Source organism: Orcinus orca, chromosome 19 (assembly GCF_937001465.1).
Source record: "Orcinus orca chromosome 19, mOrcOrc1.1, whole genome shotgun sequence".
Lineage (NCBI taxonomy): Eukaryota > Metazoa > Chordata > Mammalia > Artiodactyla > Delphinidae > Orcinus > Orcinus orca.
In genome coordinates, this window is record NC_064577.1 from 4,825,472 (window position 1) to 4,842,854 (window position 17,383).

General features: G+C 52.9%; 1 protein-coding gene across 2 annotated transcripts; it reads left to right on the forward strand.

Moving 5' to 3' along the window:
• The first annotated feature begins 19 nt into the window (after positions 1 to 19).
• On the forward strand, positions 20 to 17,383 carry SARM1 (sterile alpha and TIR motif containing 1). Of its 2 annotated transcripts, none has more exons than XM_004267140.4 (9): positions 20 to 851; positions 5,285 to 5,900; positions 8,330 to 8,542; positions 8,849 to 8,940; positions 9,058 to 9,293; positions 11,158 to 11,260; positions 11,337 to 11,526; positions 16,280 to 16,401; positions 16,491 to 17,383. In XM_004267140.4, the coding sequence occupies exons 1-9, from the start codon at positions 382 to 384 to the stop codon at positions 16,618 to 16,620; spliced, it is 2,172 nt and encodes a 723-aa protein (XP_004267188.1). In that variant the 5' UTR covers positions 20 to 381; the 3' UTR covers positions 16,621 to 17,383. The 2 variants fall into 2 exon arrangements, with proteins under 2 accessions (XP_004267188.1, XP_012387558.1); XM_012532104.3 differs by having other exon boundaries at positions 251 to 851; positions 8,330 to 8,488.

Below are 17,383 nucleotides of genomic sequence, written 5' to 3' on the forward strand. Positions count from 1 at the left end.
GCTCCCCGACCACAGCTTCTCAGGGGCGGGGCTCCTGCAGAGCATCCCTGCGAACCTAGGCGAGACTGGAACCGCTCTTTGTTCTGGTTGCTGCTTTCTAGACCCTCTGGCCCCTGGGTCCGTTCCTCGCCTTCCCGCTCTCTCCTCCCGCCTGTCCCCTGCATCTGGGCCTGCATCCCCTTCCCCAACTTCTTCGTCCTATATCCTGCCCTCACCCCTCCCCCAAACTTCTGGTCGGTGCCCTTGCCTGTTACCCTTCTCTCCACCCTCCCTCTTGCATCATCTTCCCCCTGGTCCCCTCTTGGTTCCTCCTTTTCCCAAGGTCTGGGTCGCTCCGCCCGGCCCCGCCTCTCCAGGGATGTCCCCTGAAACCCCGTGCCCATGGTCCTGACGCTGCTTCTCTCCGCCTACAAGCTGTGCCGCTTCTTCGCCATGTCGGGCCCACGGTCGGGCGCCGAGCGGCTAGCGGTGCCGGGGCCGGACGGGAGCGGCTGCGCTGGGCCGTGGTGGGCGGCGGGCAGCCGCGGGCCCCGCGAGGTGTCGCCAGGGGCGAGCACCGAGGTGCAGGGCGCCCTGGAGCGCGCGCTGCCCGAGCTGCAGCAGGCGCTGTCGGCTCTGAAGCAGGCGGGCGGCGTGCGGGCCGTGGGAGCCAGCCTAGCCGAGGTCTTCCAGCTGGTGGAGGAGGCCTGGCTGCTACCAGCCATGGGCCGCGAGGTAGCCCAGGGTCTGTGCGACGCCATCCGCCTGGACGGTGGTCTGGACCTGCTGCTGCGCCTGCTCCAGGCGCCGGAGCTGGAGACGCGCGTGCAGGCTGCCCGCCTGCTGGAGCAGATCCTGGTGGCAGAGAACCGGTGAGGGGGCCGGGCTGGGGCGGAGAGCGCCGCGTGGTATAGGGTCGCAAGGGCGGTCGAGTGCCTCAGTCTCCCGTGTGCCTCGCACTGTGCCTTTCCTGCCTCACCTCACAAACCCCTGCATTATATCCCTGTTGGGGACCAGCGTGTCCATTTTACAGATGAGGAAACTGAGCCCTGGGAAAGTTTAGTGACTTGCCCAGCGTCACACAGTGAACTAATGGTGCAGCCAGGATTCACTCCCAGAGCTGGTGGGGTGAGAAATGAGAGAGGGGAGGAATGGAGTAGCAGGACAGAAATCTGTCCCTGGTTCTGAGGATGGAGCTGGGATCCCATTGCCCAAGCCCTCTAAACCCACAGCCCTCCTCCCGATGGGCCTGGATATCCTTCCGTGCTACCTTCTCTCTGCCATACCGTCTCACTCCCACTAAAAGAGAAAGAGAACACACTGCTCAGAAAATAGGAGGGGGGACCCCTTTCCTCTTCCCCCAGGCTGAAATGAGTGCTTACCTAAGGTTACCTGCTGCCTTCATGCCACCCCCAGCAGTCCACTTCCTGCTTCCTCCTTTTTCATTTTGCTTCATGTAACAGGACAGACATGATCTCATGCTGTGCCTGCTCATGGGAAACACGATGGGTGTTTTCAGTTGGGATGGATGGTGGGGGAAGAGAAAACTGAGGTGTGGAGCTAGGCAGGGGCCACAGTATGTGTTCCCTACATCTTCCCCACACGTGCCAAGATACAGTAGGTGGGGTCCAACTGAAGGCTGGTTGCTATGCTTCCCTGCCTCTTGGGATCTCCCCTGGAATATGAGGACCACTGACCCACTTCCTTGCCCCTCTAATGCCGGAGGAGACCAGGCTGTCACACTCCAGTCTCATGCTGAATTCTCGGGCCCTTCAGGTTTAGAAGGGTTTTGGAAGGGCCACTTTCCATTTATGAAGCTCTCAAAGGTGTGATGGGCATGGATTAGGGGCGTTTTCCTTGCCCTTTTCAAAAAGTAAAGATAAGCTTGTGGATGGTGGAAATGATACAACTTTCAAAAGTGCATGAATGAAGCAATTTAAGTTGGGAGGCCCAGTTAGGATTCTGCTTGTTCAGTAAGTCGTTAATCTTCTATCTAACAACAGGTGTCCTGTTGGGGATGGGCTGTGAATGTGGAGGGCTAGCAAATGGAGTGGGTGCTCACTGGATGTGGTGGGCTAGCACTGAAGGGCGTGTCCTGTAGGCCTGGTATGTGGGATAGGGCAGCTATAACTAGAACTCCTGGAGAATGGGTGCAGCCAGCACCCTAAGAAGAGGAGGGCTGCAAGATGCAAATAGAACTGATACTTTTCAAGGCTGAAAATAACAATCCTCACCTGGTTCAGAATTACTGAGAAAGGAGGCGCACTAACCCATGTCTCTGGTCCCAAGAAACAACGTGCTGGTGTTGGCATCACTTCAGGACCAAGGACAGAACCCAGAGAGCCAGGTCCCGATCAAAATCCTTCCAGAGAAAGGCATAATCTCCCCACACCTCTGCACTGCTCCGAGAGGAGGCTGGGAGGGCAAGAAGGGAAGAGGGTGATGACACACTGAGAATTTGTGTCTATGAAATTTTTTCCTTCCTCCACCAACCAACTTCCTCATAAAGAAGGTTCTTCCATCAGTGCACCCACTCCTTTTGCCATTCCCTTTCCTGCAGCTCTCTTCTTCCCTGGGTGCTGCCACACTCACTGCCCGGGAGCCTAGGTCACAGCTCCACTGACCCTCGAATACCAGGAGAAGCCCAACAGGGTAGGGCGCTCCGAGCCTGGTCCCACCACACTCTTACTGCTAGCCCTCTAAAGTCACAGCCTGCCCCCTTCAGGAGACCACAATGAGGTTAAATGGCTTTCCCAAGAATACACAGTGAATAAGTGGAGGCGACAGGTTTTTAAAAGAAAGAAAGGAAAAGGAAAAAAACAACAACAACCATTGCACATAAATTCAAGTGCAAAGTACAAAAAAGATACGCACTTAAACGTTCTTCTTTCTGTTCACTGGAGGCAAACCAGTGAAACAAGTTTCTTGTACGTCTTTCCAGAGAGAGTCTGCATATACAAGCACTTGCATATATGTGTATATTACATATACAGGCTTATATATGTGTATATATGGACAATTTACCCCTCTTTCAGAGCTGTGATTTGATCTCAGACCCACAGCCTCTCAGACTGTAGAAGAATTGGGAATTGAGTGAATAAATGTCACAACTAGCACAGAGTTCAACTCTATAAAGGTGCCAAGTGCATAGGGAAAGGTGAGGGCTGGGGTTCAAGAAATGCACAATTGCACAGTTCCCTGGTAGCCTAGTGGTTAGGATTCCGGGCTTTCACCGCCATGGCCTGGGTTTGATCCCTGGTCGGGAAACTGAGATCCTGCAAGCCTCGCGGCCAAAAAAAAAAAAAAAAAAAATAGAAATGTGAATAAAGTCCTCTTTCTGAATTGATGTTCCTGAACATGCCCTTCCCTTCAATGAGCCTCAGGCGGGGTGTTGTTGGATTAGATGACTTCTTAAGCACTTCCTGGTTCTGATCTTCTTGGAGTATATATAGTCAGATTGTTCTGGAAACACAAAGTGCAGACGAAGGATCTTGAGCCCTGGAGACAGACAGATGTGAGTTCAAATCCCAGCTATGCCTCTCACCAGCTGTGTAACCTGGGCATGCCACGTAACCTCTCTGAGCCTTGGCTTTCTCCTTGGTTAAAGGAACAATTGCAGTGCCGTCTGCCCGAGTGGATGATTAGAACCCATCTGTTCCTTTGGGCTACAGAGAAGTTCAGTGATCAGCTCAGCAAAGCTGTCCTGGCCTCAGGCCATGTTCTGGGCTCAGCTGGGCCCTGCAATGGACACAAAGTCATAAGCACTGTGGTCACTGTGGTGCTCACTGGGCAAGGACTCCATAGCTGGCTGGGCCTATAAGTCTTTGAGGGACATCACTGGTGGAGGTCAGGAAGACAGGACACTTTCACCTCTGCCTGGAGTGTGGCAGCTCTCCTGTCTCCTCTCTTGGCCTCCAAGCTCTCTCCCTTTGACCTGTCCTCCCCACAGCAGCCAGAGCGAGTTTCCTAAAACCTATGTGTTAACCAGGTCACTCCCCTTCCTGAAGCCCTTCAGTGACTCCCCATTTGCCATCAAGATGAAGTCCAAATGCTTTGAGATGGCTCAAACGGCCCCCAGGAACTCTTTCCTCACTCTTCCCTTGAAACTTCCACCTCAACCACTTGAAGTAGCTTCTGCTTTTTGCCCATTTAATGGGTGTAAAGTGATAGCTGGTTTAATTTTTATTTCTCTGATTACTAATGAATTAGAGTATCTCTATTTGCTTGTTAACGTTTTGAATTTCCTTTGGTAAATTGCCCATTTGTGTCCTTCACCCCTTTTCTGTTGGATTTACTGCCTTTTGCTTGTTCATTTGAATATGTATTTATATATTCTATATATGAGTCCCTCGTTGATTTTATACTTTTCCTTGTTTGTTTTAGACATTGCAAACATCTCTGGCTTTCTTTCTTTTCCTGGAACGTGCCAAGCTCATCAGCCCTCGGGGCTTTTGTCCTTGCTGTTCTCTCTGCCTATTATGCTCTCCTTCCAGATACTGGCAAGCAGGGGTCTCTGGACATTTAACTCGCAGATGTCACTGCCTCAGACATATCCCTCCACCCAGGCACTCTCCATCGCAGCACCTGGTTTTGCTATCGTTTTGGTCAGATAACTATTATCCTGTTCATTCGTTGTTTACTTGCTTACTGTTTGTCTCCATATTAGCTGTTATTAGCTCCAGTCTCTCTTAGGCACTGTTTATCTTCAGCCCCTACTGCAGTGCCTGGCACACAGTAAGGCCTCAATAAATGGTGTTTTGAATGAATGAATAAATACACCCCAGTCACACAGCATAGAGTGCAGAGAATTTTGATGAAATGAACATTTATTGAGTCTTTCTTATGTGCCAGGAACTGTGCCAAGCACTTTAAATGCATTTTTACATTAGTTCTCGTAATAACTCTATGGGGTGGGTATGCACTTTATCCTATTTATGAGATGAGGAAACCAATAAAGATAAAGGAAGGTACCCAAGGTCCCACAGCTAGAAAATGGTAGAGAAGAAACCAGGACCCAGGAGATCTGCTCTAGAGCTAGAATTCTTAACCACTACACATGCTGTTTCTCCAGGGAAGGGTGTCTGGGAAGAAATGGGTGTGGCCAGGATGGAGCACCCTTATAATCAGAGAAGTCTGGTTGTCCCAGGGCAGGAGATGAGGGAGGTGGAGGAGGCAGGAAGGACCAGACTCATGTACTATTTGACGCTAGCGAGGCCCAGAAAGCATAAGTAACGAGGCCCTGGGTTAAGATAAGCACCCCGGGCTGCGGCACCTCCACTTCCTCCCTCCCGCTTTCCTTCGGCAGAGACCGAGTGGCGCGCATCGGACTGGGCGTGATCCTGAACCTGGCAAAAGAGCGGGAGCCGGTGGAGCTGGCGCGGAGCGTGGCCGGCATTTTGGAGCACATGTTCAAGCACTCGGAGGAGACGTGCCAGCGGCTGGTGGCGGCCGGCGGTCTGGACGCGGTGCTGTACTGGTGCCGCCGCACCGACCCACCGCTGCTCCGCCACTGCGCGCTGGCGCTGGCCAACTGCGCGCTGCACGGGGGCCAGGCGGCGCAGAGGCGCATGGTGGAGAAGCGCGCCGCCGAGTGGCTCTTCCCGCTCGCCTTCTCCGAGGACGAGATGCTCCGACTGCACGCCTGCCTCGCCGTGGCGGTGCTGGCCACCAACAAGGAGGTGGAACGCGAGGTGGAGCGCTCGGGCACGCTGGCCCTCGTGGAGCCGCTAGTGGCCTCACTGGACCCTGGCCGCTTCGCCCGCTGCCTGGTGGACGCCAGTGACACCAGCCAGGGCCGCGGGCCTGACGACCTGCAGCGCCTTGTGCCGCTGCTTGACTCGTCGCGCTTGGAGGCGCAGTGCATCGGGGCTTTCTATCTCTGTGCCGAGGCTGCCATCAAGAGTCTGCAGGGCAAGACCAAGGTGGGTGCGGGTGTGGGGTTGGGTGGGGAGGGGGTTAAAGAGAAACTGGGAAGGCGCCCCAGAGGAAATGACATTCAGCTGGGACTTGAGGAACTTCTCTGGCGGTCCATTCGTTAAGACTCCACGCTTCCACTGTAGGGGACACGGGTTTGATCTCGGGTCAGGGAACTAAGATCCCGCATGCCGGTGGCACAGCCAAAAACAAAACAAAACAACAAACAAAACAAAAACAAACAAAAAACTAGGACTTGAAATACACATGAGAGGTGAAACAAGGAGAAAGTTGAGGGACCCATCATTCTGGCCTTGAAGGCAAGACCAAGGTTTTATGTAGGGGACATATATCTCTGCATGATCTCTGTGTTCTACAAAGATCACCCTGACTGCTGCGTGGAGATGGGGTAGGCAAGGGTGAGGCTGCAGGCAGGGGGGTCAGATAGAAGGCCATGGCAGGGGGCAGCTGGGATGGTGGAGGTGAGGACCAGGGCATGACAGCAGAGGCAGAGAGAAGCAGATTCCAGAGGTACTGAAGAGACAGAGTTAGAACTTGGTGGGTGGCTGGGTGAAGGAAGATGAGCAGCTGAGGATAGTCCTGGCTTTGGACAACCCAGTGGATGGTGACAGTGCTACTGAGATAAGGTGAACTGGGTGAGATAGTTTGAGGGTGGAGAGAAAGTGAGTTCAATGGGACAGATGGAGTTTGAAGTGCCTGAGGGATGACAACCTGGGGTGCTCCAGTGGGCCATTCTGTCATTTGGGTCTGGAGTCCAAAAAGGAGATGGAGTAAACAGAGGCAGGACATCCATGTGTCAGCTAGATAACTCCCACCCAAGTCCCAAAGGGTCCCCAATCTCAGGACCTGATATGCAGCCTTTGCCCTCTGCTTTAATTGCTGTGTGACTGTGGGTACCTGGCTTCCCCTCTCTGGGCCTTTATGTGCCTCACTTTTTTTTTAATGTGGGATATTCTTTTTTTTTTTTTTTTTTACTATTTATTTATTTATTTGGTTGTGCTGGGTGTTAGTTGCAGCAGGCAGGCTCCTTAGTTGCGGCTTGTGAGCTCCTTAGTTGTGGCATGCAAACTCTCAGTTGCGGCATGCATGTGGGTTCTAGTTCACTGACCAGGGATCAAACCGTGGCCCCCTGCATTGGGAACGCGGAGTCTTATCCTCTGTGCCACCAGGGAAGTCCCTATATGCCTCACTTTTGACCTCTGGAAAACTGAAGGAGTGGACCACAGCAGCAGTTCTTACCCTGGATGTGAGACTAGTAATAGTTAAATTATCGAAAGTTTCTGGTGTTAGTTTTTTAAATATTACAGAATTAAGATTATCCAATAATGTCACTCCCTCCTTTGTATTCCTCTGGAGGTTTGGGGGGTTAGTGACCGCTGGTGCACAGGGAGCGGTGCACACTGCACGGACCACCCTATCTGTGCGACAGTGGTCATCTGGGGCTGGACAGGGGTCATCAGAGGAGCGTGTCTCACAGGTGATTGTCACCCATCACGTGTGTCCCCATAGATGCCGAAGAGACTGTTGTGTTAGGGGGTCTCTGAGGCCTCTTCCAAGGTCCAGTGTTCTAGGAGCTTTTGATTCTCCTCTCTGCACCCCAGAGTTGGGCCATGGGAGGACTGGCTTTACAAAACAGGCCATTCTGTTTTGGGAGGAGGGATTTAAAGGGAAGTAGGGAGTGAGGACCCCTTGGAGTGGGTCTTGGCAGCAGCCATGACCACCAGCTCTGGCACCTCTTTCCCAGCAAGGCCAAGTGAGCGCAGTTCAATATAGACATAGTGAGCCCTCACTCTGTGCCCTGCAGTGTGCCAGTTATGGGACTCCAGGGGTGACTAAGACATGACCTCAGCTTACAGTCCAGTAGGAATTGCACTATCAATTAACAACAGTAGCATCCAGAGTGTAGCACAAGGCCTAACTGGAGGTATGGGCCAAGCTGTGGGGCAATCAAAGCAGGCTGCATGTTGGAGGTGCCAATCAATTTGGATCCAATGGATGAGTAGGATTCCCACAAGCAGGCTAGAAGAACTAAGCGTCTGGAAACACCACAGGTTGAGTGAGGCCCAGAGGTGGGAGAGCCTCCATGGGTGGGTGGCTTGGTGAAGGGGGAGTAGAGCGGGGATTGGTGGGCAGGGGCTGCACTGTGCCAGGCCTGGCAGCCATACTGAGAACTTGACTTGATTTCAGGGCAGATGGAAGCTGTAGAGGGGAGGCATGAGAGGGACTTACCTGGTCAAGAGTTGAAGGAGCTTCTGGAGGGGGAATCCACAGGACCTGGTGATTTATTGGATAAAGGCAGGGCAAGGGCAGACGGTGGGGTTTTCAGCGGTGAGAAGAGGCGAGGGAAGGGACCATGCACGTTTGGGGGCGGCTGGTGAATTGGTGGGTCCAAGACATGCTCTCCGCACTTCCCCAGGTATTCAGCGACATAGGTGCTATCCAGAGCCTGAAACGCCTCGTCTCCTACTCCACTAACGGTACCACGTCGGCGCTGGCGAAGCGCGCGCTGCGCCTGCTAGGCGAGGAGGTGCCGCGGCCCATCCTGCCCAGCGTGGCCAGCTGGAAGGAAGCCGAGGTCCAGACATGGCTGCAGCAGATCGGCTTCTCCCAGTACTGCGAGAGCTTCCGGGTAGAGCCGCACGGGGTCGCCGGCTGGCGGTCGGAGCAGCCGCATCCCCGAGGGCCGCGTGGCCGCTAGGGGCGCCCTGCACACAGGCGACCGCGCCCCATCCCGGCGCAGCACGCCAGCGGCACCAGGGTGGACTTTTGGGGGTGGGGAGCCTGTACTCAGTGTTTTTCGGGGTCATTCGGTTCTCATCTGGGTCCCATCCGCCTCCCCTACCGCCATCTCCACGTCCCTGCTCTTGATCTTGTGCTGGGTGGGGTGCAAATGCTGAGGATGGGAGCCTTTCCTTACATCTGACCCCTCCTCCAGGAGCAGCAGGTGGATGGAGACCTGCTTCTGCGGCTCACGGATGAGGAACTCCAGACCGACCTGGGCATGAAGTCAGGCCTCACCCGCAAGAGGTGCGGAGCCTCCAGCCCGCATACTCCCCCGCCCAGGGCACGTCTAACTAAACGCCCCCTCCGCCTCTAGCCAGTGCCCAGTCAAGATGTCAGCATCCTCTCCTCCCTTGGGTGCAGATTCTTTAGGGAGCTCACGGAGCTCAAGACCTTCGCCAACTACGCTACATGCGACCGCAGCAACCTGGCTGACTGGCTGGGCAGCCTGGACCCGCGCTTCCGTCAATACACATATGGCCTGGTCAGCTGCGGCCTGGACCGCTCCCTGCTGCACCGAGTGTCGGAGCAGCAGCTCCTGGAGGACTGCGGCATCCACCTGGGCGTACACCGCGCCCGCATCCTCACGGCCGCCAGAGGTCAGCCTGCCCACCTGGGCCCCTACCCCTGCCCCTGCCCCTGCCCTGGAGGGGTGAGGGGAGACACATGGGGGGGGGGCGCTCAGAGCCTCACTGCGGGTTGATTGAGCACATAGGCTGTGCTGCACTGGGCTCTGAGGATGCAGATGAATATGTTGCACTTTGCCCTCAAGAAGTTCCCAATCTGAGGTGGGTAGGAGGGTGGGAGGAAGGCAGATGTATAAACAGGCACGTGGCTGCAGGAGCTGGCATGCCCAGGACTCCAGTGGGAGCCTAGAGGAAGCACCACCTACCCTGTCCACCCAGGCCTAGGCTTTGGAGAGGGGAGGATGCCTGACCAGGTCTTGAAGGATGTGTTGGGGGTGGGGAAAAGAGTGGTGGCAGCAGGAAGAGCAGCCCAGGCAGAGGGAGCCGTACATGCAAGTGTGGAGGTGAGACAGCATGGGGGCTGGGTACAGGGGATGTGGGCGGGAAGACAGAGGGCTTATCCTGTTAGTCCACAGCTGACAAAGTATGGGTGCTTTAGGGAGGTCGTGAGAGCAGAGTGGATCCTAGGGCTCTAGCAGCCCTCTTTATTTATTAATTTAATTTACTAATTTACTATTTGGCTGACATTTATTGTCAATTACTAGAGGCCAGGTCCTGATTATGAGATATTATGATTAATGAGGTATTATCTCATTAATCTCTACATCCATTCTGTGCAGTGGGTGTTTGTTTTTTTAAAGTCAGCTTTTAAAACTTTTTAAAGAATAAAAGTGGTATAATTTAACTTAAAAGTGTCCAGTTTGAACAGTTTTGAATGTATACCCCTGTGTAACCATCATCATAATCAAAGATAAAGGACAGTTCCATCACAGGTGTTAATTTTACAGATGATGAAACTGAGATTTAAATTCATTTTGTAAGGTTATAAGTCATTAAATGACAGAACTGGGATCTCAACCTCTGCCTTTATACCTCGTAAAGAGACAAACGTTGTCTGTGACTGTTGTCTGAATATTATAAGATGGGTTCTTTTCATGCATGCATGCATTCAATAAGTATGTACTAAGCTCCCACAGGGGACAAGGGACTGGGCTTTGGCCCCATTCTTTTGCTTCAACCAAAGCAGATTAACTTCTATCATTTTTACATTGCAGCTCCCAATAAATCCCCAAGATTTAATTTTTTAAAAACAAGAGAGTGCTACAGCAAAAATAGCTTACAAACACCTCCTGTAGGGAGTAGGGAGCCATGCACAGCTTTGAAGTGGGGGCAATGACACACTCAGATTTGGATTTTAAGCAGAGCTCTCTGGTGCCTGCGGCAAAAAGATTAGACTGGGCAGGTGTGGATCTGGAGAGACCACTGAGGACGCTGGAGTTGAGGGCCTGGACACAGGGACGGCCCTGAGGCTGGAGTCCAGGATGTTGGTAGGCAGAATCCACAGAGCATGGTGCCTGACCCTGAGCATTGAGTGTCAGCTCCATGAGGGCAGGGTTTGTTCTGTTCATTGCTGTATCCCAAGCACTAAGAATACTGCCTGGCACACAGAAAGCACTTAGTAAGTATTTGTTGAATGAATGAATGAGAGGCAGGAGTTGAGGCTGATATCCAGGTTTCTGGCTTTGGTGGGAGACTAGGAAGAAGTGGGGTCTGGGGAGGATTTGGGATGGGTTGGGTTTGGAGTACCTGTGGGCAGCTGGCTGTGCAGGTCTGGAGCTCTAGTGTAGGCCCCATCTCTCCACCTCTCTGACCCTTTATGGAGCAAGCCACCCTGCCTGGGCTGGGCTGAGAGGGCTGGGTATGCAGGAGATGATGTACCTCGTGGTGAATGATGGGGAAGGCCCACCCTCACCAAGCCGTCTCTTGTCTGCTTCAGAAATGCTACACTCCCCGCTGCCCTGCACCGGCTGCAAGCCCTGCGGGGACACTCCAGACGTCTTCATCAGCTACCGCCGGAACTCGGGCTCCCAGCTCGCCAGGTGAGGAGGGGCGGACAGGCAGGCTGCCTGGGGCCTTGTGGGGAGGCCGTGGCAGTGACACAGGACCTCTTTGCAGCCTCCTGAAGGTGCACCTGCAGCTGCACGGCTTCAGTGTCTTCATTGATGTGGAGAAGCTGGAAGCGGGCAAGTTCGAGGACAAGCTCATTCAGAGTATCATGGGTGCCCGCAATTTTGTGCTGGTTTTGTCGGCTGGGGCTCTGGACAAGTGCATGCAGGACCACGACTGCAAGGACTGGGTGCACAAGGTAAGTGCTGGCCTCTGTGGTCCCAGCATTGGCCTGTGGCCCAGGGCACAAGGTCCCCGTTTCATTCTTTCTCACCTGCATATACTCCAGCAACCTCCATAGCCCAGCTGGAAGTCAGGAGCCATGGCTCTGACTGTAATAGGACTTGAGCAACTTACTTAGGTTCTCCGAGCCCCAGTTTTCTCATCTACAAAATGGGGGTAACTTACCTGTCCTGTTCACCTCGTAGAATTGTTGTGAGGGTCAGAGAAGGATGAACACGCTTTGAAAAATAACCTCTGTGAGGGAAGGGGGGCAGGAGAGCATAGTGACAGGCACAGTGGAATGGTTAAGAGCACAAAGCTGTGAGTTTAAATCCTGGCTCTGGCTTTGGGCAAGTTACTTAACCCTAATCAGCTTCATGTTTATCACTGGAAAGTGGGATAGTTATAGTACCTAACTCCCTAGGATATTGTTAGGAAGATTAAAAGAAGTAAAATTTGTGAAGTGCTTAGCAGAATGCCTGGCACATAAGAACTGCTGTATGATAGCAGCAATTACGATTATTAATATAATTTTTGTGAGTACTACCACTGTTTAATTCCCCATTGTATCCTGAGTGCCTAACGCATAGTAAAAACTTATTGGGAACTTGTAGAATGGATGGATGGATCTATATCACATCTGTAGGTTATTAATCATTACTCGTTAGTCAGCAGGAATTGGGGCCAGGGCAAAGGGAAGCAGTTGTCATATGGATAGGGCCCTTGTCCTAAAGCAGCTAAGGAGACAAGGATATGACCAGAATGACTAGATCATACATAAATTGGTGTCAACGTAAAGCCGGGTAGGCGAACCTCTTACTTGCTATGAGAATATGGAGAAAGGAAAAAAACATCAAGGGCTGGAAAAATCCGGGGAGGCTTCGTGAAGGAAGCAGAACTTGAGAAGAGTCTTAAGAATTTAGGCCAGTGGAAGAGAAGGCATCTCAGGCAGGGCAACAGCAGGAGCAAAGAAGAAAAGTAGGCATGAGGGGCTTCCCTGGTGGCGCAGTGGTTGAGAGTCCACCTGCCAATGCGGGGGACGCGGGTTCATGCCCCGGTCCGGGAAGATCCTACATGCCGCGGAGCGGCTAGGCCCGTGAGCCATGGCCGCTGAGCCTGCGCGTCCGGAGCCTGTGCTCCGCAATGGGAGAGGCCACAGCAGTAAGAGGCCCGCGTACCGCAAAAAAAAAAAAAAAAAAAAAAAGTAGGCATGAGAAGGGTGCCAGAAACCTGCATTATCACTGGTATTGCCTTCTCCATTTTACGGATGAAGAAACCAAGGCTCGGAGAAGTAGAATAATTTTTCCCATGGCCACACTGCCTGGGCAGAAATCAGAACTGGGCTTTGAACTCCTCCTGTCTATCTGACTCCAAAGCCCATGCACTTTCTTAAGATCCAGCTTTGTCCTATGTCTCAGATCTGAAGGGTGGGAGGGGAGGTGGTGAGATAGGATTGGAATCAGCTGACACCAGACTGACTGCATCTTTTCCCAACTCCGAGTTCAGTGATGTCACGCCAGTAGCTTGAAATCAGCCGTGGTGGGAGTAGTTACACTAAAGAAATTGGTAAAAACTACAAATCAGGATTTTATTTGTTTGGTTGTTTTTTTCCCCCTCTGGAGAGCTAGTTGTTAAACATGTACCAGCACACCACTGGCTGGATAAGAACTAAGAAACCAGGTTATGGGGTTCCTAAAGGCAGGGAGAAGACCTGTGCTGAAAGCACTGGCAAAAGGGATCCCATGAGGGCAGTGATGCCATACCAGTGGGTTTTAGGGAGAAGGCTTCACACTAGGGTGCAGCCCAGATTGACAGTGGGGAAGAGGGTCAGGCCCCAGAGGCCATGTAGGAGGGTCTGAATACTGGGTTTGGTTTGGGGAGGGGATGCTGGGTCAGAGAGACACCCTGGAGGATCATGGCTTAGAGCAGGTGGCAGGCGGCCTTCTGAGAGAGAGAGAGGAGTGTCTGTGAGCTTCGTGAGAGCTCAGACCTTGCCTTGTTCATGCTGTATCCCTGATGCCTAAAACCATGCATGGTACAAAGTAGGCTCTTGAAGAGTTTTTAGAATAATTGAATCAATGATTAAATAGATGAGTGATTCTGATGAAGCTGAGATGACTGGGAGAAACATACGTATCTACCAGGTTTACTAGGTCAGACTGGCCAGCCTCTGAATCGGTACAGTGAGCAGTGTGCTGTCTTTGCTTCTGTGTAATTCTGGATGAAACAAATGTCTAAAGGTTCCCACATAAGTTGCTGCAGAGAATTCATCCAAGTGCTCAGCAGAGAGGCAGAGGGCTTGGTTGAAATAGCCTTGGACTTGGAATCTGAATGCTTGAGTCAGAGACCTGGCCCCCTCCTGGGCTGGGCATGTATGTGACTTGGGAGCAAGTCCCTCCCCTTCGCTGGGCTTCCTTCTTCTCAGTTGTAAAATGGAGAGGTGCCCCAGGAGCCAATCAGGGTTGAAGTTATGCAGATTCCTTCCCCAGGAAGGCTCTGCTCCACGAGGGTGCCTGGCGTCCATCACTGTCCCAGCCAACTGCAAGGAGGGAGGAGTGGGCAGGTGGTGGGAGCATTTGCCTTGGACCAGTCCCAAAGGCTCCATCATCCCTCCTTGGTTGTTTTTAGTACTGAATTGCCTCTGGTTTTAAAACTGCTTTCCTCAAAGCCACATTTAGTGGGTAATCAATATGGAAAACCACAAGTGAACTGCACTCAAAAAGTCCAATCCTTGTGGTACCCCCTTGAAAGGAAAAAAACATTCAATAAGCACTTACCAGAGCACCCATTAATAGGAATATCCTCAGAACAACCTAGTGAGGTAAGTTTTATTATCCCCACTTTACAGAGGAGGAAGTAATAACACTTGTTATTTATTTAAAGCATACACTGCATGCTAGTCGCTAGCCTAACCACTTGCCATGGGATAGCACAGTTATTTCTCCCAGCAATCCTGCAAGATAGGGACTATCATTAACTCTATTTTAGAAATTAGAAAACAGAGGCTTTGAGAGCCTGTTGTTTTTGCCTCAAATGACAGAGCCTGTGTCAGAGACTTGATGTGAACCCAGATCTGATGATTCCAGAGCATAACCCCTAAATGCTATGCTGTCTCATTCATTCATTCAGCCAGTCCGCTGTTAAGTATTTAGCAAAGGCAGACTACGGGCAAGGCTTTGTGAAAGATCCTGAGATACAAGGTGAGTGAAACCTGGACATGGTTCCCACCTTTATGTCTGGTGGGGAAGCAGATATTAAGTAAATTACTCATTAGTGAATTTAAATTTGTAAGTGTAGCATGTGATGTGGAGCCTATGAGAACCTATAACGGGGGATCTGACCTGGTCAGGAAGTGAGGGAAGACTTCCCTAGGAAAGTTGATGGAGCTCAGATCAGAAAAATGAGTTGGTATCAGCTAGGTGAAATGGCAGGGAAGAGTGTTCTAGTCAGAGGAAGCAGCATGTGCAAAGGCCCTGTGGGGGGAGGGAGGTAGCAAATCTAAGGGACTGCAAGGTCTGTGTGGCTGGGAGGACAGCACAGGGATAGAGTTTGAGAAGTGAGCTGTGGCCAACCGCACAGAGCCTTGAACTTTATTCAAAGAGCCATGTAGAGTCGTGAAGTTTTAAGTAGGGGGGGTGACATGATCAGATTTGCATTTTGCAAAGAGTAGCTAGGTGAAGGGGCAACATGGAGAATGAATTAGAGGAAGCAAGAATGGATGAGAAGAGACCCGGTAGGGGCTAATGGTAATACGGGGTTGGAGCAGGGCACTGGTGGGGGTGGAGGTGGAGAAAAATGAGAGGATTTGAGAAATAAATAAGGACTACAACTGGCAGGGCTCAGGGTGGATCAGTTTGGATGCAGGGGGTGCGATGTACTTCTTGACATCAAATTTGTGTGGGCTTTTTCCCATACCAACAACCAGTTCTCCATTTCACCAGCACCAACTGGCTGTCCCACAATTCAATTCAGTTCTGACACTAACTACCCACCGGGAGCCAGTGTCAGACTCCATGGTTTAAGGGATCAGTCTCACAAGTCGGCCCTCACTTCAGACCCAGTCGCAAGGCCCAGGCCACCTGCACTGCTGTCTGACTCAGCTACAAATGCAGGGGTTCCTATGACCACCCCCCTCAGGTTCAATAATTTGCTAGAATGACATGCAGAATTCAGGAAAGCACTTTACTTAACTATTACTGGTTCGTTTTAAAAGATACAACTCAGGAACATCCAAATGGAAGAGATGCACAGGGCAAAGTAAGGTGGGTGGGAGCGTGGGCAGGGCTTCCATGCCCTCTCCGGGCCACCCTCTCCACACCTAGATGTGTTCACCAACCTACCAGTCCTTAGGGGTTTTATGGAGGTCTCATTATGTAGGTGTGATTAAGTCATTGATGAGGGAACTCAGTCTCCAGCCCTTCTCCCCTCCCTGGAGGTGAGGGGGGCACTGAAAGTTCCAACCCTCTAATCACAGCTTAGTCTTCCTGGCCACCAGCCCCCATCCTGAAGCTATTCGGCACAGCCCCACCCCCCAGGTCATGCGAGAGGGCTTTAGGAGCTCTGTACCGAGAACCTGGAACAAAGGGCAAATGTAGATTTATCATACCACAGTGGATGAGGGAGAAGTCAACGTGGACTTCACGGCCAACATCCCCCCTTGGGCTCAGCCTGGCCCCGAGGTCCCTGGATGGGGCTCCACGTGTCCTCCTCTTCCCTTCTTCTTCCTCTAGGAGATTGTGACTGCTTTGAACTGTGGCAAGAACATCGTGCCCGTCATTGATGGATTCCAGTGGCCAGAGCCCCAGGCCCTGCCCGAGGACATGCAGGCTGTGCTCGCCTTCAATGGCATCAAGTGAGGAGGGGGCAGGGCGGGTTACACAGGCCCCCAGCCAGCAGCTCCCTCTGTCCAGCCCTCTGACCCACCAGCCTCTGCACCCACAGGTGGTCCCACGAGTACCAGGAGGCCACCATCGAGAAGATCATCCGCTTCCTGCAGGGCCGCGCCTCCCGGGACTCATCTGCGGGCTCTGACACCAGTTTGGAGGGTGCTGCACCCCTGGGCCCCGCTTAACCAGTCCCTAATTCCCAAGCCCTGCCGTGACCCCCCATTTCCACCATCCCCCCCAATGGAACAGCTCCTCAAACCGGCTTCCCTGGGCTGAGACAGCCTGGGCTCTTCTCAGGAAATGGCTCTCTGCCTCCCCCGACCCTCAGCGTCCACCTCCAACCCAGCTTCCTCAGTATCTGGAAAGGGAAGGGAAGCCAGGCATTGGGGGTGCTAAGACCTCCCCTAGCCCCTGCCCCCAGGTCCTGTCTCGGGCGTGGGAGGGTCATTGCTCAGCTCTGGAGACTGGAGAATGAGGGTGTGCTGCACGCTAACCCCTCTGCTGCCCTGCCAACAGCCAGCCTGAGTAGAGTGAAGGCAGGCAGCCTCGGGCAGGGCTCAGTGCAATGCCCAACCCTCACCACCAAGCAAGGGCTTGGGCCCGGGAGCCAGCTAGGGATGAGAGGCTAGCCACGGCTCTCCACCGAGACTGCGTCTGGCCCCTGGGCTCACCACTTCCTGCCATCCTGTGGCCTTGCCCTGTAACCACTCAGTGCCCTTAGCTGGCCTGGTCTGGTCCCAGGTCCACTCCCAGCCTTTCTGATGTGCATCCTCCTTTGCCACATCTGGGGTCAGGGTGAGACTGAGCCGGCCCTCACTCTGGCTGGTCTGCAGCCGCGGCCTGCGCTCACCGGTGCACGGGAGCCCCCTGCTTGAGGCTGAGCAGGGGACGCTGCCTCTCGAAGAGCAGCTAGCCACCCTACCTGGCCTTGGTGCTGTGTGCCACGCC